At 39.8% G+C, this 24,301-nt stretch overlaps 1 protein-coding gene across 5 annotated transcripts; it reads left to right on the top strand.

Moving 5' to 3' along the window:
• The first annotated feature begins 125 nt into the window (after positions 1–125).
• Positions 126–24,301, top strand: LOC128828626 (scaffold attachment factor B2-like). Of its 5 annotated transcripts, none has more exons than XM_054013410.1 (21): positions 135–452; positions 1,160–1,247; positions 3,533–3,597; positions 3,685–3,963; positions 5,168–5,230; positions 6,173–6,200; positions 7,125–7,614; positions 8,023–8,069; positions 9,068–9,168; positions 11,324–11,473; positions 11,579–11,679; positions 14,113–14,258; positions 15,457–15,548; positions 16,106–16,242; positions 17,970–18,263; positions 20,392–20,529; positions 21,531–21,570; positions 22,440–22,561; positions 23,378–23,487; positions 23,669–23,735; positions 23,950–24,301. In XM_054013410.1, exons 1-21 carry the CDS (start codon positions 264–266, stop codon positions 24,074–24,076), a joined length of 2,874 nt encoding a protein of 957 aa, XP_053869385.1. In that variant the 5' UTR covers positions 135–263; the 3' UTR covers positions 24,077–24,301. The 5 variants fall into 5 exon arrangements, 4 of the variants coding, with proteins under 4 accessions (XP_053869385.1, XP_053869386.1, XP_053869387.1 ...); XM_054013411.1 differs by having other exon boundaries at positions 136–452; positions 3,685–3,891; XM_054013413.1 differs by lacking the exon at positions 135–452 and adding an exon at positions 730–748.

The raw sequence follows: 24,301 nt of genomic DNA, 5'->3' as shown, positions 1-24,301 counted from the left end.
ACCGTGCATGCTGACTGCGCATGCGGGTTACTGCGGCCCTGAAGCGGCTCGGGCGCATGCGCTAGGTTCAGAGTCGTTTCAGGCCGTCAAGGCGAAGGCGCTTGCGCGCAGCCCTGATGCCCTGTAGTCTCTCCCTAGTGCGCCTGCGCCGCAGCCCCCGTGCGCGTCTCTTGTCGGCTTCGTCACCACCATTTTGTGCTAGGATCGCGGCTCTTGCTTGGGCGCGTGAGAGCCGGAGCAGCAGCAGCGGCGGCGGCGGCGTCATGGCGGAGAGTCAGTCAGCGGCCGGGCTGGGGGAGTCTGCGCCCTTGGGCGGGGCGGCTCCCCCCGGCTCGGAGCCCGAGACCCGGCGGCTGAGCGAGCTGCGGGTGATCGACCTGCGGGCCGAGCTCAAGCGCCGCAACCTGGACAGCGGCGGCAACAAGAGCGTGCTGATGGAGCGGCTCAGGAAGGTGAGGGGGGGGGGAGGGGCGCTGCGGCTGAGGCGCGCTTTCGCGGGCTTAGGGGCGACACTGGTGAGAAAATGGCGCCAAGTGGGGAGAGCGCGAGAGGCGTCACGTGACTCCACCGGGCCCGGCGCGAGCTGTTCCTGGAGCGTTCGCTTCAGGTCACGTGCTCCTCCGCCCCAGGCCTTGGGGTCTCGAGCCCCGCACGGGCTCCTCCCCCCCCCCCCCCTTCGTGCCCATGGCAGCTGCTGGCTTAGGCCGCGGGTCGCGTGTTCGAGTCTCTGCCCGCCGTCAGAGGATGGGTGCGCAAGGCGTCGTGCAGACCTTAAATACCACGAGGCCGGGCGGTGGGAGCAGGGAGCGCGACACGTGGCTGTTCTGCGGCGGGAGTGTTGTGGCACCACCGACTCAAGCCATCCATGGCTGCCCTTCTCCGCTTCCTTGAAACGGAGATCCTGACATTGCTCTGATCCCGCGGGGGCAAGGGGAGGGTTGGGTGAGAAGGGAGATGGGGGGTGCGTTCTAGAAAGCACTGGCACACGCTTTCCTCTTTCACCAGTGCCTGGGAATTTTTGGTATTTCACTTTCATTTGGTCCCACTTGTATTGCATGCCAGGTTCTAGTGACAGCGTTTTTCTCTCTGGTGTGTTTTTAATGCCCAAGACCAACAGTGCTCTGTAAATAAATAGTGGCTTTATATCTTTTTCCAATAGGCTATTGAGGATGAAGGGGGAAATCCTGATGAAATTCCAATGGTGTCAGAGATAACTATCAAGAAAACACCAAAGAGAAGCAGCAAAGGTACAAGGGAGTTGAGAGAGGATTTTTTTTTCTTGGATCTTGCACTTACAAAACAGAATCTAGTTTCCCTTCCTTCTTTTCTTTCCCTTCTTTCCCTCTGAAAAGTAGTTGTGTCTTAATTTTGGCAGTGTGCATGAATTTATAGAGCTGAATTTGTGATTAATAGTATTTGGTTGAGTCAGATATAGCACAAACAGGAGCACTGTAAGATAAAATGTACGGTTTAGGCCAGTGCAGATAATATTACCATCAATGTCTTGTGTTACTGACCCTCTTCCATACTTATGTGAGTGAGTTTCAGTCAATCGGGTATGATACCAAGTCCATCATTAGTGAATTACACATTTTGTTCAATATTGATCACAGGGCCATGCATAACTGGGAATACTCCCAAACAAAGTTTGTTGGATCGCCAATCAAAATTTCCCGAAAGACCAGCTTAGAAAGGATTGACTTCTACTGCCAAGGCAGTGAAAATTTATCATGATATTATGTCTTTGCAGGAGGTTAGTTTGGCATTGAGCCATTTTGAGGTTGACATTGCTAGCCCTGTCATGGACAAATGGGGAACAGGGTGAGACAACCAAATTAATTTATGCTTATGACCAAATTCAGAATTTGAGACAAAGCCTCTAGAGGTGAAAGGTTAGGGTGTTAACTTATTTCAGCATGTAACCAAAATGCTAACATTAAAATGCATTACTCATTTGGTGTGATAAATTTAATAAATATATATGAGCTCCCCCAGGTTAGTCTGCAGCAGGAAGTTAATATTTGCTTTTCAAGTATTTTTCATGTTCCTGTTGATATATGCAGATGGCAACCAGCTACATGACAAGTCTAGAATAGCTGTTTGTGTGATGGAAGGTGAAATCTCAAACAGAGTTTCTAGAGATTTTACAACAAATAGCATATTGAAGACTCAAACACAAACTTTTAAATATAAAATAAATTGATTCCAGATGAAACTTAATTCAGTATATACTGTTCTGCAAGGCAGAAGGGAAAGTCATTTAATAGGTGTGCTACATGTGAAGACATAAATTTAGTACTTCAAGTTAAAGTTTCATACCCCAGGTTTAGAGTTCCTTATAGTTTTAAAACCTCTAGAGTTTATAACAGTGATGCATTTGCACTGCTGTAGTTAAAGGGCTGTCAGGGTTACCTTTAATTTCCTATTTACCTGGAAAGCTTGCTTCAGATTTCAGAGTGGTAGCCGTGTTAGTCTGTATCAGCAAAAAGAACGAGGAGTACTTGTGGCACCTTAGAGACAAACAAATTTATTTGGGCATAAGCTTTAGATGGTATTTATAATTACAGAATACCAGGTTTCACTTGAACAAAAACAAGCCATTAGATTTCTAATGGTCAGGAGTCATTTTATGCTGTATGAAATAAATTTCATTACTTCTGAAATGAGGGATGGGTGTTACTGCCACATAATTAATAAACTAAAGATAGAATCTGTTTTAGTACTAGAATTGTGTACAACAGGGATTTAAAAAAACTTCTAACTTCCATTTAAATGCCTAATATAAAATTGTTAAAAAGCTTTGAAGTACGTTAGACATGGAGAAGTTGGTGGTGATGCACAAATGCTCACCTAACAATACTATGCCTGGCTCAGACCAATGCTGTTAGTCACTCTTAACGTTGGGTGGATTAAATTCACTTGTAAATTATTTTGGCTAATTTTTCCCTTCCCAGAAAATACCTAAAACGTGATTGCAACATTTCAGCATGTTAATAGAATGAAAATATTCAAGCTGAGATGTTTCTCGTTGTAGAAGGCCTATTTCTAAAACCTCTTTCCCTTTCTTGTTCTACTGTACTTGTATTCTTTGAGGAAAATATACTTGTAAATGTGTGAGAAATTGTCTGTTTTCATGTTCCCTGTTGATCTGTGTTAGACCTGAAGTGTGTTTCAGTAATGAGTGTTACTTCTAATGTTATGGATCAAGCTGCTGAATGAATTCCTGATGTAGTAAGACTTTTGAAAAGAGAAAATTAATGGTCTTTGAGATACTTAAGCACTGCAGTCATGCATAGTCAGCCTAAGTGTACTGTTAGCTTAGTCTTGTACAACTTATGTTTTGTTGAACATTCTGAACTTTGATTGTGGCTTACAAAAAGAAATGTGATGTTCAGAGTTATAGGACTGTTGAAAATAATGCAAAGTATGTTACTCTTCTGTAAGAAACTGGATTTAATACCTATTCTAGGAAGAAACATCTGAAAAATAGCAATGTATGAATTCATCATTCTAATAATCCTAATGTTACTAGGGCGTAGACTAGAAGAAGAGGGAGTTGAAGATAATGGACTGGAGGAGGATTCTGGAGATGGGCAGGTATGTGAAACCACATTTGAGGTGAAAAAGAATAGTGCTGCATTCAAGTCACAATGACTATTATATATACTTTTTTTCTTTTTACAGGAGGATATTGAAGCAAGTTTGGATAACTTGCAGGATATTGACATGATGGATATTAGTGTGTTAGATGAAGCTGAAATAGATAATGGCAGTGCTGTAGATTGCGGAGAGGATTACAGTGCTGATAATATTCTTGACTCACTGTCTGATAGTAAAGAAAATGCTGATGCAGAAATGAAAGAACTTCCAGATCAGCCTACAGAATATGCTGTAGGTAACTTGGAGGCATCTCCACAGTTTTCAGAAATTAAAGAAGAATCCAGAGAAATACCAGTAGTGATGGTATGGATCTCTTACATGTGTGGAATCAGAATTATTATTATTATTATTTTTTTTTCAAATTAAATAGTGCACCATTATCTAAACAATAGCAGAAATAATTTGGGGAGCTAAATTTGTATGGCCATTGATTTTTTTTCTGTTTGTGGAAATAGCATTCTTGATTTTAAAACGTTTAGGTTTTGTTTGCATGCATCATATTGCTACCCACAGTAGTAGTAGTCTAGAAAGCATCATTTTTTAAAAAAAATTGAATTCTCTATTTTGCCTTCAGTTTACGTTCCCATTTTCTCTTTTTTTCCTTTGTTCTGGAGGGCATTGCAGGATCCAAATGCTTTAGTTGATTGACTTCATAATTGCACAGTATGTTGTTTCTGGACTGATACAATGTATTTCAAATTTCTTGTTAGCTTTGGGGCTCCCATTCTGACATTTGGAATGTTTTCATGCTGGCTTTCTGTGCTTATCATCTGGTAATAGACTGCCATTCCAGCTTTGTCCATTAATGGTTGACGATAATCTTTCTCATGAATCTATAAGTTAACTCACTTGAAACATACACGGGGCAATGAAAGATAGTTACTATTGCCCAGCCTCAGATAGAAAGTACAGATATTACCTCTGACATGCATTGTCTCCATCCTGGCTTATGGGGCTCCAGGGAGCTGCTTTTGGTTCACTTTAGAAACAGCAGGAGTAACTAAGAAAGTAGTTAAATAATTCAGATTTGATTATATTGTTAAGGTAAAACTAATGAAGTCTGAGATTTTCCAAGCAGTATTTAAATAGATCAACTTGTTGTTTAGAAGTTGACTGACTTGCTTTGTTTTGTAGCTGTGATTGAAAGGCAAATAAAAATGCCATATAGAATTCTCTGTTAACATTGAAAGTTTTTATTTTTTTAAAAAGCTCAGACTTTTAAAGTAGGCAAGCAGAGCCTGGAGACAGAGAGAGCTCATTGCCTGTTTTTTTAATTATTATTATTATTATTATTATTATTTTTTAAATGCAATCATCCGTAACCATTTTTCACCTTCTTTGTTGCTCTGTTGAATGCTAGCAATTCTTGGCTTAATAGCAGTTATCTGGAAAAAATCAGATAAAATATTTTGCCAACCTCACAATTTCTCATTCAGGTTTCATTATCAATAAAGCTGTGACGAATCTTCCGTATAGAGTGACATATTTTTCCTATTGATTCTTTTAGGCAGAAAGTGAGGACGCTGGAAACAGTTTAGATGTTTCTTCTTCTGATTTAACTGTAGTGAAGGTAAATTTTTTTTTTAATCTTAAATTTAATGTAAATAATAACATGGTGTATAAAGAGCTAAAAAACTCTTAGTTTCGGGGAGGGGAGGGGGGAATACAAACACCTAATTTTTATATTCAGAAAACTTAGAATATGTTTTTTGTGATTCACTGTTCTCATAGTATGCATAGTAACAAAATTGTGTACCTTTCTCTGTGTTGAATTTGTCTGCTGATCGGAAGAATTGAGCCTTTTTTTATGCTTTGTTCCAAAATAAATTACTGTCAAGATATAATACCATCAGACTTTTGTATACACTCATTTTTATAATGTTCATTGTTACCATAATTGGGTGTGATATAAATTAACTGAAACATAGGGCCTGGTTTCCAGAAGTCTGGAAGATCTACAGCTCTTGTTGACTTCAACAGGAGTTGTAGGTGACTTGTACCTAGGCAAATCAAATTTGTTGTAGTTACATAGTGTTGGAAAAATAGTATCTCTCACATAGGCACATGTATTTATAAAACTGTTGTCTGCTGATTTGTTTGTCTGTATTTTAAAGGCACTAGAGTGAACAGTACAGTGTACATTTCAGCTGACTAATAGCGCTATTGTGATTTTTTTTCCCATCCTTTATATGATGGATGTGGCCTTAGTCCTGTAATATGCTTTGAGTGCCTACAAAAACACTTAGTGTATGTGTCTGATTCCAAGTAATCTTAGAGGTTTTTTGTATTTATATTTCATCGGTGGAAATTATAATGTACTTACCTTAAAATCTTACTCTAAAGATGATTGTTTTAAGGAAGTTGTTTTAAAATCTAACCTTTTTGAGGTTTATAAGAGTTAATAAAACTTACAGTAATTTTTTTCCATACTCTCTTTTGTAAATAATTTTAGCCAAGCTCAGCATCTTTACATAGGATGGTGTTTTGTAATATATGTATTTTTTCCTTATAGGAAATTGAAGAACTACCTTTGGAGCCAGGTACTGTTTTGGGGGGAAGAAAATAAAAAGTTAGGCTTTGAAATGGTTTCGCTCTTGCACCAAATTCCTCTTGTACCCTTATTTGTTTTATTTAACTGAATTACTATAGTGTGCATTATTCTAATGGTGCACAGTCCCGATCATTCAAGGATCATAGAGATTGGAAACCCAGTCATATCACCAGATCTGTGACAGTGTCATCTCTGTTGTGTGAGAAATACATTCAGTGTGATAAAGTGGTTGCTTTAAAACCTCTTTAAGGAAGTATGTTAATTAACCTAAGCCTTAAAACTTGAAGGTTCTGCATGTAAAACAGATCTTGTGATATCACACAGTACATTAACGCTGTAATTTTGAGTGGAGGAGTGCAGGTAGTGTAATACTATAGTAGGGAACTAAAATTAAAGAGTGCCTGGATTTCAGAAGAAGGAAGACAGAGTTTCTTCATGGAAACTTCATACAGATACTGTTCACTTTTCTGGACTGCAAATATACTCATGCACCATCAGAAGATGTTCCGGTTTTCATGTTGGACTGTTCCGCTAAAAGAATTTCACAGGAATTTGGGAATTGCACTGTCAAAGAATTGATGCAGTCAGTTAAGCATCTTGGACTTTGGAAGCTAACTTAGGAAGAACTAGAACTCAACTTGAAGAAGACTGTCAAGGACGAGACAGAAGGTTTTGTGTTTAAGTTTATTGGGCATTTTTCTTCCATGTAGCTTTCAGGCTTTAATATAATAGTTTGCTAGACTGCAGATAGTTTAGAACTTTTAATATTGTGTACATTAGGGTTTTCCAATCTCTGTGTAGCTTAGAACTTCTCTTGGTGTTAGTGTGGCAGCCATGCCAGTTCCACATTTGTGATTGCTTTATTTCCCTGGTGATTAAATCTTGTGCCATTCTATTCCTGTTAAATCCGTAGAAAATGAGAAAATACTCGAGATTTTGGGGGAAACTTGTAAATCTGAACCACTTAAAGAAGAAATTTCCGAAGTGGAGCAGCCATATGCACAAGAAGCAAGTAACGCCGTGGCAGGCAAAAAGCTAGCAGAGGAAGAGGACGCTCTTGCTGCCAGTCAGTCGGAGGAAGATGCTTTAGATTTGGACAGCAAGTCAGCACAAGATCTTTCAAGGAAGGAAGCAAAGCATTTAGTTGTAGCAAAAGGGGAGACAAGTGAACAGACAATAGATGAAGAGAAAATGGACTCTGAATCTTTAGTAATAAGTGATCAGAGTAGCAAACCATCACAAGGTCTGGAAGCCTCTAGTGAGGAAACAGCGGATAAAGATGCAGGTCTTGAAACCAAAGATAGTAAAGAAGATGCCAAGAAAACAGAAGACAAAGCTAATTCTGAAGAATCATCTGCTACTAAAGAGTCCTCTACCAATGAGGGCGGTGATCAGAAAAAGAGGTTTGTTTTTTCTCAGTTTTAGACCAGATGCTATCTTTTTTCATTGGTCATTAAGTGATGCAAATAAGCTGTTTCCTTCAATTGGCCAGCAAGACTGATGAAATTGTAGTCTATTCCTAAAGAATCTTTTATTTCTTCTTGTGCAATTTTTAACTGATGGTTTGATTTCCTTCCTTTCCTCAACCTTCAAAGGTTGTTTTCTTAAATTCTTCCTAATTTTTATCTTCTGACAAACAGAATTAATTGTCTGTTTAAACATCTGACTTCCCACATATCAGATTTGAAAAAGTTTGCAAAGGTGTCTTTTATTTCACAACTAATTTTCTGGTAGGTATTGAATTCTAGCACACATAATTAAGAGTTATTTTCACTTTTTCCTGGTTGAATAACACTGTTTTTTGTCTTTAGCTCTGTTGAGGATGCAGACACAAAGATGGTCTCAAAAGATGAGAAAGGTACGTTGTAAGATTAAGACTGATTTGGAAAAATGGTATAATACTAAATCTTATTCTTCTACATTCATCAAAGATCCAAGGGAGTAATTGAGAACACATTTCAGTTGCATTGTTTAGCCATGATTCTGCAAACACTTAGGCATATGCTTAATTTTACTACAGTGCAATCCTATTGAAGTCAATGGGACTACTCCCAGTAGTAAAATTAAGTGCAGGTGTGTTTATAGGACTGGGGTGCATCTTTGAAAATATAATCTTGGCTGTAAAAAGTTGCTTCCTACTTTTAATATAGGTTCTGATTATTTCTAATCAAGATTGTCAATGCAGTGAATCATTGCGCTTTATGATAATTGAGGTTAGCTTTTAGTGCATGGCAAACATTGATTCCATTTAAAGTTACTAACATAAGGTGGTTTATTTCATGGTACTATCCATTTCGATTTAATGTAATTCTGTATAAAAACTTCTTGCTTATTGATTAAAACAAAGGCAAGGTTTTCAGAAATTTTATCTAATACTTCATGATAAGACTTATAACCTTTATGGCACTCTTCAAAGGAGTTCAAGTATCCAACAATATTCTCCATTGTCTAGTAGAATCAGGCTTTCAGTAGATGAAAATTTCTTATACTTTCATTATTCTGCATGTCGTAAAAACATAAGAATGGCCATACTGGGTCAGACCAAAGGTCCATCTAGCCCAGTATCCTGTCTTCCGACAGTGGCCAGTGCCAGGTGCCCAGTGAACAGAACAGGTAATCAAGTGATCCAACCCCTGTCACCCATTCCCAGATTCTGGCAAACAGAGGCTAGGGGCCTGGATATTAACCATTTCATACCAATAGTTATGTCAAAAGTGTGTGTTTGAAACTTCATGTATTTAAAAGTGCTCAATATTTTTAAGATCAAAATGGTGTGACTGAAGGAAATGGAGTTTCTAGGACAGTTGCTTTTCACTGACATTTTTCTGATACAGTAGTGATTTATTTTTGAATTAGGTCGTACAAGTAGCAGTTCTGGTAGAAATTTGTGGGTTAGTGGACTTTCCTCCTCTACCAGAGCTACAGACTTGAAGAACCTTTTCAGCAAATACGGAAAGGTATGTATTTTTTTTTTATACAGTGCTTTTAAATTAAATGCAATTTTTTTTTACTTAAACAACTTATTAAAATTAAATGGTGACTTAAAATCTCACAATTGTTTACGTAACAATGAGCATCAGGTTGAAATAAATTCTGTCTTCTGCCTATTTGTGTAAAACCTTAGGAGGAAAATGGGAGTGAACTGGCTGTCTGGCTGAACAGGCTAAGCTGATAGCACATAGAATTATCAATTATTGAGGGTCAGATTTCCAAAGTTGGAGGCAAAGGGAGCTGGCTCTTGGCTGCCTTTTAGGCCTTTGAAAATCTCCCCTGAGAGGACAGTCCTCTATCAAAACGTTCTCAGAAATATCCAGTAAAGTAATGCAATGGTTGCCCAGATTGACCCCTCTGCAGAGGGTGTCCATGAGAGGTGCCATGCCAATACAGGAGTGGCAGAGCTGGGGATCTGGCACCTTCCACATCATAGTCACTGCTTCACCACCTGGTTATCCCCCTGAAATCTAATGCTGTCTCAAACAGTATTGGCTTAGGTGGTGATCCTTCCATAGTTGGCTACTATGAGAAACCCAGTCAGTGACAGAATGGTTCCTCCTGGAGCTTTTTAGTGTCAGCAAGGAAGTGGAATCTGGAACAGCTGGTAGCCACTTCTTCCCCCTCTCCTCAAATGGCTTTTCCCCATTTATAGAAAAAAATTTAGTGGGATGCTCTGAAAGGTCAGCTGGTGGACTTCTTGTATCCACTGCTACGTGAGAGGCAGTCGGAGGATATGTCTACACTGCTGTAGTGCTTCAGTGTCGACACCTACTGCAGCAACAGGAGGAATTCTCTGGTTGCTGTAGTTAATCCATTTTCCTGAGACGCAGTAGCTAGGTCAATGGAAGAATTCTTCCGTGGATCTAGCATGGTCTACGCTGGGAGTTAGGTTGCCTTAAGTATATCACTCAGAGATATGAATTTTTCACGCCCCTGAGCGACATAGTTGTTTGACCTAACTTTGCAGTTTAGACCCAACCCTAAGTCATTGAGGTTTTTCTGACTCAGTCATTCCTTATGTCATTTATCTGTTCAGAAAAGGTCAACTTTGAGTTGTTGAACATGCTTATAAATGTTCCAGTGAAAGTCGTACTACTGCAAATGTATTTTGAGATATATGTAAATGCTGCATTGTGTTATGGGATTAAATAAAGAAATTGGTTATGTTCATGTGGAGATTTATGCCTCTAATTTTTGTATATAATTTAAGTGAAGTATCTTAATGGTGATGTTAATAAGGCAGTGCACTGATATTGGTCAGTGCAGCAGAGAAGATGTTCATTTTGCAGTTATCACGTCCCACTTCATAAACCAAATTAGTGTTTTTGTGCACGCTACTATAGTAGCACTATCTAAGTTTTTTGTATTAATTTTGATACTATCAGGATGGAAACTCCAGCATAAGATTGCTTATTTTAGCACTAGAATATGCTCTAGAATTTTAAACTCTGGTCTTTTCAGTAATGTTGGCACTGCCATTGGCATCTAGGGAAACACTGTTAATATTTCTACTTCACTTTGACAAGTACTTCTCAGCACAACATTTTTAGAATACTAATGGCCAAATTGGATACACCTCTGTTCCAAAGTGTAACCGTGATGCCATTATCAAAATCTGGACAACTGAAGTCAGGTGGTTTCTTAGAAGTGCTGTAAGCTCTTTGGGGCAGGGACTGTCTTTTTGTTCTGTTTGTACAGCATCTGGCACTTTGGGGTCCTGGCCCATGCATGGGGCCTCTAGACGTTATGATAATACAAATAATAAATAATGAAAATGGTGTTCCAATGGAATGGTGCAAAACTAATGTTCCTGGTACACGTGGCGTAGCTGGCATTTTATTCTGTATACCAAGTACGTTGTATCAATGAAGTGATAAATGGTGGATTCTCTGTAACTTGAAGTCTTAAAAACATGATTTTGAGGCCTTCTATAACTCAGCCAGAGGTTTGGGGTCTATTACAGGAGTGGGTGGGTGAGGTTCTGTGGCCTGCAATGTGCAGGAGGTCAGACTAGATGATCATGATGATCCCGTCTGACCTTTAAGTCTGAGTCTAAGTCTGAGGCTGTATGGTTGAAGGTATTGCAAAAACAATAATAAAAAATACCATTTCTTAAAGGTGGTTGGTGCAAAAGTGGTGACTAACGCTCGCAGTCCTGGGGCTCGCTGTTACGGTTTTGTTACAATGTCAACATCTGAGGAAGCCACCAAATGTATTGGTCACCTCCACAGAACAGAGTTACATGGGAAAATGATCTCTGTAGAAAAAGTAAGTGTAATTTTCCAAGATGGATCCATAATGAAAATATAAGAGTGCATGCATTAATGACCTCAGACTTGTAATTGATTATATTTTTGGCAAATACTATTCCAGGCAAAAAATGAACCAGCCGGGAAAAAACCTTCAGACAAAAAAGAAAGTGAAGCGAGGAAGGAAAGAGACAGGCACCATTCTACAGATTCCAAGTCTGAAAAGTAAAGTTGGTTTAAAAACAAACTAACTGTGAAAGACAAATAATAGTTTAACAGAATTTAGTTTTATTGATATTACTGTTTATAAAGTACCCAAACATGGTTTGTTGTTTCATGCTGCACCTGAAGTATTGATTGATATCAAGGAAGAATAAGCATTTTTATTGCATTGCACATCTTGCTTCATGGATCCTGTATTTGTGACCTTGAGAGTCCATGAAATGGAAATATCATGAGGTTATAACCTGTAGTTAGTTTCTTTTAGATTGTAGATTCCCATTTATGCAAACTTGTGTACCTGCTTCATTTCAGTACTCTACATTTGCTTTTACGGCCTCAAAGCTGTCTCGTTACCCTGGTGCACACATTTCTGACTTAGTTATACAATTCGCTTTTAGTGATACAGTTAACTTTTAACTTATGTGCATCAAGTCAGTCTTATAAGATCCATATCTGATACTTCTTTAGAGTCAGAAAAGGTCTCTCCTGTCTAATCTACATTGGAAAAGGTTTGCTGGTGTAACTAGTGTCAAATCCTCCTAGTGTAGATGCAGCTTTTATCAGAAATGTGCTTTTGCCAGTATAGTTTATACCAGTTACTCAAGTGAAATAAGCTATGCTGGCAAAAACAACAAGGAGTCTGGTGGCACCTTAAAGACTAACAGATTTATTTGGGCATAAGCTTTCGTGAGTAAAAACCTCACTTCTTCGGATGCATCCGAAGTTAGTCTTTAAGGTGCCACCAGACTCCTTGTTGTTTTTGTAGATACAGACTAACACGGCTACCCCCTGATACTTGACACTATGCTGGCAAAGGCACTCTTGCTGGTACAACTATGTCTGCACTAGGGCTTTTGCCCGTTTTAAAATGTCATAAAAATCACACCACTAACTGACATTATTATAGTAGTAGAAGGTTTCTAGTGTACACCTGGCCTTGCTTAGATTGCAGTTCATACTTCTGTTTCCAAATCCTAGCTCTGCTTTCTCTTTTAAAGTGGTGCAAACTTTACTTCAGTATCTTAGGCCTTCAGGGCACGTCATGTCAGATTCTTGACCCCTGTAATGATCGTTTCCTTTCTTAGGCCTGACCAGCCTTGATAAATCTTGTACTTCTTGAATGTGACAGTTCAGTACTACTTGCAGTAACTAACATCTGGAGCTGTTATGTTCAATATCACCATGATTGTTTCCTTTCGGAATTATTCATGCCTTTCAAGGATACTAGAAAGATATAAGTAGTGTCTTCTGGGAAGCTAGTATGCTGAATGTGAGAGTCCAATAAGGTGACCAAGAATCCTCAATGGCAGTAAAGCGCTGCGTAGTGTGGCTTTTCCTTCCATATTAGCTTAGTCCAGTTATTTGTAGCTTGGGACCTGGTCATATTGTTTTGGGCCCTATATTGGTATCTCCTGATCCAGTTCATTTTTATGCAAACCAGCATAGACACCATGGTCATCATGATTGTTTCATATATGCTGTCCTCATAAATGAAGTATTAAAGGGCCTTCCTGTAATCTTAATGGAACTGGGTCAGCTCTCTAAATTTTCAAATCTTCCTGTTATTTAGGCAGTTTCATTCAAAGACTAATCCCAAGTTCTTAAAGAGCTGCTGGAATGGGTCATGAGATGTCTGCTAAGATTTATTTTCCCTGGGGCATGATTGCCTCTACTGGTTATTTGAGGGGCATTCTATTTCACAGTATTCTTAGGGCTTGTCTACACTGGCACTTCACAGCGCTGCACCTGTTTCGTTCAGGGGTGTGAAAAAACACCCCCCGAGCGCTGCAAGTTTCAGCGCTGTGAAGTGCCAGTGTAGACAGGGCACCAGTGCTGGGAGCCATTCCCCTCGTGGAGGTGGGTTGGGGGGGAGGGGGTTAATAGCGCTAGAAGAGCTCTCCCCCAGTGCTATGCCACGACTACACAGCCACATTAAAGCGCTGCCATGGCCAGTGCCTTAATGTTGCTAGTGAAGACATGCCCTTAAATGCTACACTGTTTATTTAATTTACTTGCCAAAGTCCTGATTACTGATTTGACTTTTACTTAAGTTCTGCTGTAAGAAACTGCTCATTTGCAAAAGCTTTTATCCTACTCTAGTTCACTCTTCATGGATGTCTGTTTTTAAATGGCAAAGAGTGAGCTATATATGAAGATTCATTATGGATGGAATTAACAACAATTTGGAAAACTGTTAATATTCAAAAGGATCACCTACTATTCCTAATTTCTTTGGATCTTTCTAGCTTTCATATTCAGTAAGGAAAATGTGTGCAACTATATGTTGCATTCAGGATTTGACAAATTGGAAGAGCTTACGAAATTTCAGTTTTTGGATGTCTTTTGTGGCTCGTGTAGAAATCCAAAAGAAGTGGATTTGTATAGATAACTGTGTGTTCCTGTGTACTGTACTATTAAAGCTCAGTTTGTTTATAGGTCTGTCAGTATTAAAAAGGACGAGAAGGCAGATAAAAAAGATGATACTAAGAAAACAGAGAGAGATGGAAAAGATGAAAAAGAAGGAAAAGAGCAAGATGAACAGAAAACTACATCCTCCAATCGCTCTAGGACTAGCAAATCAGGTAATGTAAACTGCTTTCTAAATAGAGAACTGTATTACAGACTTTGTTCATATGGACAACTAAGTGACAAAAGATTGACTTTCCCGACATACAGATAGATTAGATTGTCATGTCGTATCCACTGAAATCTGTGGGGAAAGTGATAAAACATGGAGAATTCTTCCTTTGTGCTGGAGAAGTATTCATAATATTCAATACCCTGTGTTTTAAAAAGGAGTACAAATAGGGCACTGTCTGAGAACTGTTGACTCTTTGGAATTTAGACCTGTAATCTAAATATTTGTGGCTATTTAGTGTCCTTCAAAATACTTGAAATTTGATTACATTGTAGATAAATGCTTTTAGTCTCCCGTCTCTTCCCCCCCCCCCCCCCCCCCCCCCCCCCCCCCCCCCCCCCCCCTTCCAGGATTTTTCTGTTCTGAACAAAGTATGTTTCTACATCGTAAAAAAACCTCACATGTAGTATAAAATACATTTTAATTATGAAGCTAATTTAAAGAAGTCTTTATTATTCTACTTAAGTTATTGCAATTTAGAATATTTAGTATATTCAGCTACAGATGGTATTTCAACAAGTTTAACATTCCATTAAGATAAATGGGTGACGCTAATTCATACAGCATTATGCTGTTTCTCTGTCAGACTCTCAACAGAGCAGCAGCTATTTGATTTAGGGCATAATGGGTTTAGATTTATAAAACGGCAAAATTTGTGGAAAGAATAAAAATTTAGGATTTTTGCATCTTTTTTATTTGTGAAACTCTTGTCTCTGGTTATAAGCAAGAAGCAAATTTAGTCTAAAGTTTTGCTGATATGTATAGAATCTGGTGCAGGTCATGGTCTGTCTTTTGAATGAGAAACATTTTAAGGTGCAAAAGTGGACTTAAATTCACTGTTTTGAATTTTTCTTTGTCCTTTACAGTAAGACTTCTGATGTTATTTGAAATCTCCCTTTTTTTTGTTTCCCAAAGTTCACAAAAGCATGCATTCCGAATTACTAATTTTACTCCATTTTCTTTGATATAAATCTCATATTCAGGCTAAAAATACTTAACCTCCAGCCTCTCACTTCAAAAAACCCGGTGAACATAGTTCTGCGGTTGTAATATTTATAAAAAACATCTAAGGTATATTAGATTGTTCTTGCCACAGTTTGTTTTATTCATTATACAATCTTTGTTTTTTTTGGTTCATTTAGGAAGTCGAGGAATTGAAAGGACAGTAATAATGGATAAATCCAAAGGAGAACCAGTTATTAGTGTGAAAACCTCTACCACATCAAAAGAGAGAGTAAGTACAATTTCAATAGAAAACTTTTCCCTGAAAATAGATTTAAACCAACTTTCCCTGTATGTCTGTGGAGTCTTTGACTTGCATTTTGAAAACTGTGGTGGTTCTTTTGTAAATAAGGGGATTTGGCTAGTAATATGACACCAGATTGGTAAATGATCATGCCCTGTCTATGCTACAGCTTTCTTCACTGCTATTTGAGGCAGAGTTGCACATATTTAATGGAACAAGGCCATTAAGACACCATGCTGCCCCAGATGTTTAGTGTGGGGAGCAGTGGGTGTCACTACACTTTTAAAGTGGTATGGTTTGTGTTGCACCAGAGACCAAACTAGCTAGCAGACTCGCTCCCCAAAAATTGTAGCCAAATTATTGGTGCTTCCTATGAGACTCTTCCTTCTAGTTCACCTGCAAAATGCCTACAATTATTTGTCCCTCTGGTAAGGAAGGGGGGATGATAGTGGTCGTATTTGTGGGCATTTATCTTATCTGGTCTCTGGAAATGTAATCCAAACACTTTTTTATTCTGGTTCATGTATTACTTTGATTAAATGCAGAATACTAAGAGCCAGGATCGCAAGTCAGAGAGCAAGGAGAAACAAGATATTTTATCATTTGATAAAATCAAAGAACAGCGAGAGCGTGAGCGACAGAGGCAGAGAGAACGAGAAATCAGAGAAACGGAGAGACGCCGGTGAGCTTAGTGTCATCACTACTCTGAGCATCGGGAGCCCCCCATGCCCAGACTCCCACCCCACTGAGCTCCAACCAGCTGCACCCTGGGCCCCCCACCCCACCAAGCCCAACTCCCCCAGCACCCAGATCCTCCGCTGAGCCCCCTACACCCAGACTGTCCCCATGCTGACCCATAACCACCTTCACCTGGAGTCCCCAGCAGAGTCCCATTCCCCCTGCACCCAGAACCCCCCAACGAACTCCTGTGCATCCAGATCCCCCCAGCACCTGGATCCCCTGCTAAGCTCCCCATACAGTGATCTCTCCCCCGTGGCCAGGATGTGGGGGAAGGGGTCATTGCATGGGGAGCTGCTCCCCTGTCCACCCAGACCCCGTATATCTAGACCCCCCCCCCCCGCACCTGGAACCCCCACCCCACCGAGCCTCACCTCCTGCAGCCAGACCCCCCTCCAGTGCAAAGCTTCCTGCAACTGGGTGAGGTTTCTGGGGGTTGATCTACCTGAACAGATGCACCTGTGCTGCCAGGGAGGGGTGAGTGAGCACTGGTGCAGCTTCTCTTTGCTTCTCCACAGAAACCATTTTTCTGCGGGAAGCAAAGAGAATCTGCAGGGGGCATGTTTCTGCACATGCACAGTGGCACAGAATTCCCCGAGGAGTAAAATATGATGTCACTAAAACCTGATTGAACTATTAATTTAAACAATTCAGATTTGGCTCCTTTTTTCTGATCACAGATTGTCTGCAGAAACGATGGCTTTTTATGGGTTTGTGATTCATAGTGGTTTAGTGTACAGTTTAACAAATTTATTTAGGCGTAGTGGGTGCTATATTGTGAATTCAATATTTAGAATGTAGTGAACTGTCCCTAATGCACCAACATGAATCATTTGGTGTAATAGAGAGAAATTAAACGTATTCCTTCCTTGCTAACGGGGCAAAACTGGAATGTTTTTATATGACTTTTTATCCTTACTGCTATGCAAGGGACGAATTGTCATAAATATGTTACAGGATCATTTATTCTGCTTTGAAAAATCTCTGCATTTATGTAGTAGCAAGAGATGATTATCCTGTGATGATACTGTTCTGTTGACACAGTCTGTTATGAAAATGACAATTTAGTATTGGAGCTATCTATCACCTCATGCATAGTTATATTCAACTTCAAAGTTTAGTCTCCTGTATCTTTGCCCATTGCTCTGGGTTTATATTTTTCTAGTGCTATTTAATGCATGAGCTTTAATAGATTCTGCAGTAAATCTTTTGAACAGAAGCAGAATCTTTATTTGTTATTCAGTAACAAATTATTTCAAATTTTGCGTTTAGCTTTGCTAAAATACCTTTGTTTTAACTTTGCTTGTATTGAACTGTCTCCCTGAAGGGAGAGTAAAATTACTCTCTCCCTTCTATTGGAGAGTTGTATACCTGCTGCCTTTTCTTCCAGAAGAATGTAAAGAGGGACATAGAACTCTTCCCCTTACGGGAAAGCATTTTCAAAACTGCTCCCTGGGAAAGGGGTGTTATCACTACTAAATTCTTGCCTCTCATCTCGTGTGTGTGTATATTGTTACTTTTTAAAAAACTATTTTAAGTGGCTGTGATGTTCGTTTAGTAGAAAATAAGTCAGCTGAGTTGTGGGAGAAGATGTAGGAAGCCTTAAAAATATGTCCCTTGAAGGTGTAGAGTACTCTTTAAAACCAACAAACCGCTACTTCCCTTTTTCAGAGAACGAGAACGGCGAGAGCGAGAGCAGCGTATTCAAGCCATTCATGAACGGGATGAAAGACAGAGGCTTCAGAGAGAGCGTGACAGACTTGAATTTCAAAGGCAGCGGCTTGACAGAGAGCGTTTGGAGAGGGAGAGGCTGGAGAGAGAGAGGATGCATATCGAGCAAGAACGGAGGAAGGAACAGGATCGCATACAGCGAGAAAGAGAAGAGCTGCGTCGTCAGCAAGAACAACTGCGCTATGTGCAAGAACGGCGATCGGCAATTAGAAGACCTTACGATACTGATGCAAGGTAAGTGATTGCGGTGAGATTCCAAATTGTAGAGTGTGTTTATAGCAGGAAGTTTAAGGCTGTAATCAGTGAGATTTTTTTATGCAATTAGTAAGAACTCTTCTTAGAACAGCTGCTAAACTTCTGAGCACCACCACTGTTTCTAGCTCGGTTTGTTTATTTTATTCTAGTTAATTTGATGTTTTTAAATAAGCACAATCAGCAAAACACACAGATGTGTATTAATAAACTCAAAAAGCAATAAATGCACATCCAAAGTAGATTACAAAACACAATGCCGTCAAACAGCCACAGCAAATGATGTAATTCATACTTTTCTAAGGCATCCATTACCACGGGGTGTTAAGTGCAGCTACATGAATTAAAGTTACATCTATGATTCTTAAGGAGAAGGAACTCTTTTCTCTCCCAACTCTTTGAAGCAGCCTTTTATCTACCCCTACCTTGACCTGTAGAATGGTGGGAGTATCTTTCTCATTGGCATTAAAGCTGCTCTTTTCTAGGTAAGGACCTGAGGAAATTGTATTTAAAAAAAAAAAAAAAAAAAAAAATCACAGTAGTCTCATGGGTAAGTATTTGAATTTCAGTGGATACACATGGCTGCCAAATCCCCCCTGAAGTGCTGCAGTTTTTCCAACAGCAGGGAGGCAGAAGCAGGCATCCCTGTTTCCACTTCCCTGCTAAGGCTGCAGCTGCTCCGGGGGGGTTAACAGTTCCTGGGGGGGTTTCCAATCCTGGGTTGGGTGGCAATAGGTCAGTTGGATCCTGGGGAGTAGGGTGGGTGGTAGTTGGGGTAGGCGTGTCTCAGCCGATGGCTCTATGCACCCTGGCCTAGTAGGGATTGGGGCCTGGCTTTCTTTGTGCCCACCTCTGACCCAGGCTGTCTGCCATGCATTAACATTGCCCCCCTCTCCCCACCCGCCAGGACCCAGCAGCAATCAGGATCCCCATCCCATAGTGGCCCCCCACAGGTCCGGGGGAGATACTGCAGCTCTGGCTGGTAAGGAGCTGAAAGTGTGTGTGAGGAGCCCTGGGTCAGGGTGAGACAGGATCCATCCCCCATTCCACTCCTCTCTGCCAGGGCAGGATCCCGTCCCACCCATGCTCCAAGTGGATGATCCTATTCTGAGCTCCATGCCAGCCCGTGCTGTGGTATCTCCCCCGGACCCGCTGGGGGAGCCGTATGGCAGGCTGAGCTGGGGCTCCTAATTGTTGTGCGTTGTCAGTGCTGCCAGACCCTCCCTGCCCCCACCACACACGAGCAGCTGAGTCCCCACTACTGCCTCTCACCTGTAGGAAAAATCATGGTATTGGGCTAATTTCATGATTTCTGTATGGTCTTTGAAATCTTGATATACATATAAGGCAAGAAGCATTTTAATCATTTTAGCCTTGCCAGCTTTTCACCGTGACTGTCTGTTTCTGGGGCAAGTATTCACAATAAACTTCAGTTTACATAGCTAGGTGAATGCCCAGTAAGTTAAATTATATTGTTAGCGTCTTTTGAACTCTTAAGATTTTAGACTGCTGCAGGCTGATAGAGGAATATCAGAATGAGTTGTCTGAATTTAACATGTTCTGAAAGCTGTTTCATACCTATTTTTTTGATGTTATACCTGAAATCTAGTCATCTGGGGACAAATTCAACCCTGGTTTGATTCTGGTGAAGTGCTCCTGGGGGGTTACACCAGGGGTGAATTTTGCCCTCAGTCACCTACATTCATGCAGAAATAAAAAATAGCCAATTGGAAGCAGTGTTGCGATGTACATAATACTACGTGACAGCACTCAATTATTCCTTTGACTCCTACAGAAACTAGATTCTCAAGGGAAGTTACACGAGGGGCTGTAGAAATTGTGGACTTGAATCATAAAACACAAATGTCAGAAGGATTAAATAGTCTTTCTACTCTCATTTCAGCATATGCTGAGATTAAGGTGTGTGCTGTATTGATGCAATTAACTTCTTTTCTGAAATTGAAATGAGAAGTCAGTTTGGCACTTCAGGGATTTTAATTATCATATCAAAAATATAACTATTGAATGTTCAGCTTAACCCACAGGTTGCTTTGTGTGAGACTTGGTTTAGAAAGAGCACGATGGAAAAATAATGTGCACTTCCTTACAGGCGAGATGACTCCTACTGGCCAGAGGCAAAGCGAATGGCGATGGATGATAGATACCATTCTGATTTTAGCCGCCAAAATCGCTTCCATGATTTTGATCACAGGGATCGTGACCGATACCAAGACCATTCTGTGGATAGGTTAGTGATGTGGTTTTTTTTCCTCCTGTATTAGCTGAAATTAAGAAAAGACAAAATATTTAGTATCGTATCAGCTTTACTATTTGCTTGTAAAATAGTGCAAAAAAAGTAGGTATTAGAACTTGTGTGTTCTTATGGCTGTGTGTGTATCTGCTACTTGCAAGCTTGTGTATGTTACTTATAAAAATATTGTCAGACTTTGAAAAAATTTTGTTTGCCAATGTGAAACTGAAAAGCATAGTGAACTTGTGTAAGGCGTGGAAATAAGCACCACAAGGAAAGCCACTTTCTGTACTATCCCACAAAGCATGTGTGGAAATCTAGAACATGTAGATAACAACTGTACAGGATTATCACTCCTGATTCCTAGCTCCTTGGCACAAGAGTAAAGGAACTGCCTTTGCTTTTTTTAACTGTTGAAGGCAATGATAGAAGGGGTAGAGCGTGAACCAGGCTCCTTACTGGCTGTTTTATACTTGTATACCTCTTCTCTTCTCTCTCCTCTCCCTTATCCCTCCTCCCCCCCACCCCCAAATAAAAAAAGATAAAAATGTTGCTCTCCAGATACTGCTGTTAGGGTGTTTGGTTTTTTTAACTGCAATTGACAAAGGAATTCTTTGTGGGAGCTGCGCCACTTTGCTTGTTTTCCAGCTCTTCATGTTTATGTGATGTTTATTGTGTACCCTTTCTTGGGCCCCATCCTTCCTTCCTGTCAGATCTGATACAGAGCTATCGCCTCGGTTGCTTTGGCACATTTCAGTGATATGTGCCAGTGCAACACAAGTGGCAGTAACATTTTAGTGCCCTGGTATGTGTTTGCTTTGGTAAACCAGTTTCTCCAATCCTAATATTATATTTCTAATAAAATAAGTATTACTATTTCCATACTTTACAGTGTAACAAATACAGCATTCAATGTAGATTACTTGGAAACCCCAGTGTAATTTAACTGGAAGATATATCCATTGTTACTGAAGTGCTTTTTTTTTTTTTAACCCCAGGAGAGAAGTTTCAAGGGCAGTGGTAGATCGAGATGGGCAGGTAGGTTAAGTTGAAACTCTTGCTTCATAAAAATGTGCATTTAGATGGCGCTTTCATTTGGAAGGATCCCAGGGCGCACGGGGCTTAAAGGCAGCCGCCACTGGCATGAAACACAACAGCTGTTTAATAAACAACCGATTTCACACACTGAATGTGCAATGCATAAATCAGTTGCTAACTGCAGTAGTTGTCATAGATTAGGAAAAAACACATGTCTAAATGATTTAAATTACCATATGGATTCTCTTTTTGTGGCTAGTTGGTGAAAAGAAAGTGTGTTCTGGTTATTGGTGTCAGATGTATTATCAGTAAATATAACATGTGTAAGGTAATTATTCTGGCACTCTATCCATGAACAGCGAAGAACCCAGTGTCTTCAATATAGCAAAATGGTCTATAGAAAATGCAAAGGTGCCATAATACAGAGGGACAAATGTAACCATGCAACAAATATCACCTTTTTAAAAACATTGAGGTAGTGGCTGGATTGGTACTTTGGAAATTTAAGAATTCTGTTGACGCTTTACCAAAGTGGAAGAATTGAACTGAGACTAGTTTATGTAAAGTTATTTGAACCTGGAGGGGAAAACTGAAGCAAAGGCAAATTGTTAAAGGGATTGGAGTAAAATTGCATAATACACAGAATGAGCCTTAGAGTAGTAAGGGAACCAATGAAGAGTTTTGAAAGTTATTTGAAGGAGAAAATATTGCTCCAAGAGCTCACGCAATTAGATGGTCGTAGAAGGGCTGTGTGGAATCTTGTTGTCAAAAATGCTCTAGTGACTTGATAGAGTTTAGCCAGTGCCACAACCTGTTGATCAGCATTTACCAATTTGAGAGTTAGATTACAGCATTCCTGTGTCTTTCAGCATTATGCAGATGAGCGCCATGGAGGATCAGAACGTCACTCGCGGGACTCACGGGACAGTTGGGCTGCCTATGGGTCTGACAGAAGAATAAGCGAAGGGAGAACGATACCTCCACAGTCCCGGTTAGTACATGTAAATGAGGACAGTCATTCACCAGTGCCCAAAGTGCTCATGCTCTTTGAAACGTCAAATGAACTCTCTGAAGGTTCATAGTGGGAATCAGTTTTACAAGTGTAAATCCTCTCTAGATAGTCTCATCGAGGGTCTGTTCTCTGCTGGATGTGCAGTGAATTTACACAGCGCTCCCCTGTGCATCAAGAGAATGGAGCGCTCTCGTTATTAAAGAGCTGCTCTGCCAGTGTAATCATGGTTCTCTTGTAAGGTCTTCCTCTTCTAGGGATAAGATCCAGTTCTTTCACTCACGCTCCGGAAATTCTCTGAAAAGGGGCTAATTTAGGGCTGATGGTGTGGATTTGAGATTGTATGTATTAATAGAAATGAAAGCAAGCTAGACTCTTGGTGGAAAACCTGAGATAAGACTAATATGAAATCCCAGATGTTTCTTTTTAAACCATCCATCCAGACTTTGCATTAATTGTTCTGTATATAAAATATACATCTACACTTGTCTGAAGTGATACTACTCCATTAATAGCTCCATGTTGTTAAGTATTGAGTGTTGCTGTATGTTGTAATATTAACTGATTATGTCTGTAAATCAATTAAGAAAATTCAGTTTTCTATGTTAGAAACTTGTTGAACAATTTTCCTAATTCGATTGTATCCACTGTAAATGTAGGATTTGCATAGCTATAGCTTGGTAAATGATTTTAATAAGCTTATGTATGGGGTATTGTATTTGGCTTCACGGTTAGCTATCAAAGTGATAATGGACACACTTAGACTTTCATTTTTTTTGTTTTGTTTTGTTTTTTAAGAGATGGACGTGACTGGGGAGATCATGGTCGAAAGTTAGAGGGGCATCAAGATCGTTCATGGCAGGGCAGTGCAGATGGAGTGATGGGACGGGATCATGAGAGATGGCAAGGTATACTTGCTGCTTAATAGTGTGATTGTGGTTTTTCTAGGCATTACTGCTGTTGAACTTTTAGTGGTAGTTAAAACTCATACTGAGCTTTAAAAGCATTACCAAGCAAGCAAAATTCTGGGAAGGTGTTTCTTTTTAAAAATGCTTTATTTTTATTTAAATGTTTTCCCCTTTATTGTAGGTGCTGATAGGGGCATCCCTGGTCAGTCCGGAACAGGCCATGTAATGAATCGAGGAGCAATATCGGGGTAAGAAGCTTTTGTCAAAGATCTTTTCCTTTACTTCCTTTCCCTCTGCATGCTGTAATTGAATCAGTTGAGTAATGTTTCCATGGTGTTATCTGGTGCATTTTATTTGAAGAATAAAAATCATTAAAAAATTGTAAATACTACAAAATCACAGCAATGTTACAAATTTGCAATGAAGATTAAAACATTTTAAAAAGTTTGATTTTGTTCCTAGGCGTGGAGGCTTCATGCAAAGTGGAAACCAGAGCCAGATAGTGCAGGCTAGTGGAGTGCCAGGAGCATTTGCAAGCCAGGACAGAGCAAACAGACCCAGTGATCCCCGCTTCACCCACCGCTACTGAAATTTTTAACTTTCTCTGAATGCAAGATGGCGACAGTGGTGAATTCTGTTACCCAGGGTCACCTTGAATTTATGTAATTAAAAATCTGCCATATTGTAATGGAAAACTATGTGAACTCATTTGTTTGTTTTTTTGTAATAAATGTGTTCTTGTTCAAACACCACTTAAGTTTCTGTTAATGAAACATTCCATTTTTCATAAATAATAAAATTAGTTTACAGCTAA

The sequence above is a fragment of the Malaclemys terrapin genome, chromosome 24, assembly GCF_027887155.1.
Source record: "Malaclemys terrapin pileata isolate rMalTer1 chromosome 24, rMalTer1.hap1, whole genome shotgun sequence".
In the NCBI taxonomy this organism is placed as follows: Eukaryota; Metazoa; Chordata; order Testudines; family Emydidae; genus Malaclemys; species Malaclemys terrapin.
This window is presented reverse-complemented; position numbering and strand designations above follow the sequence as displayed.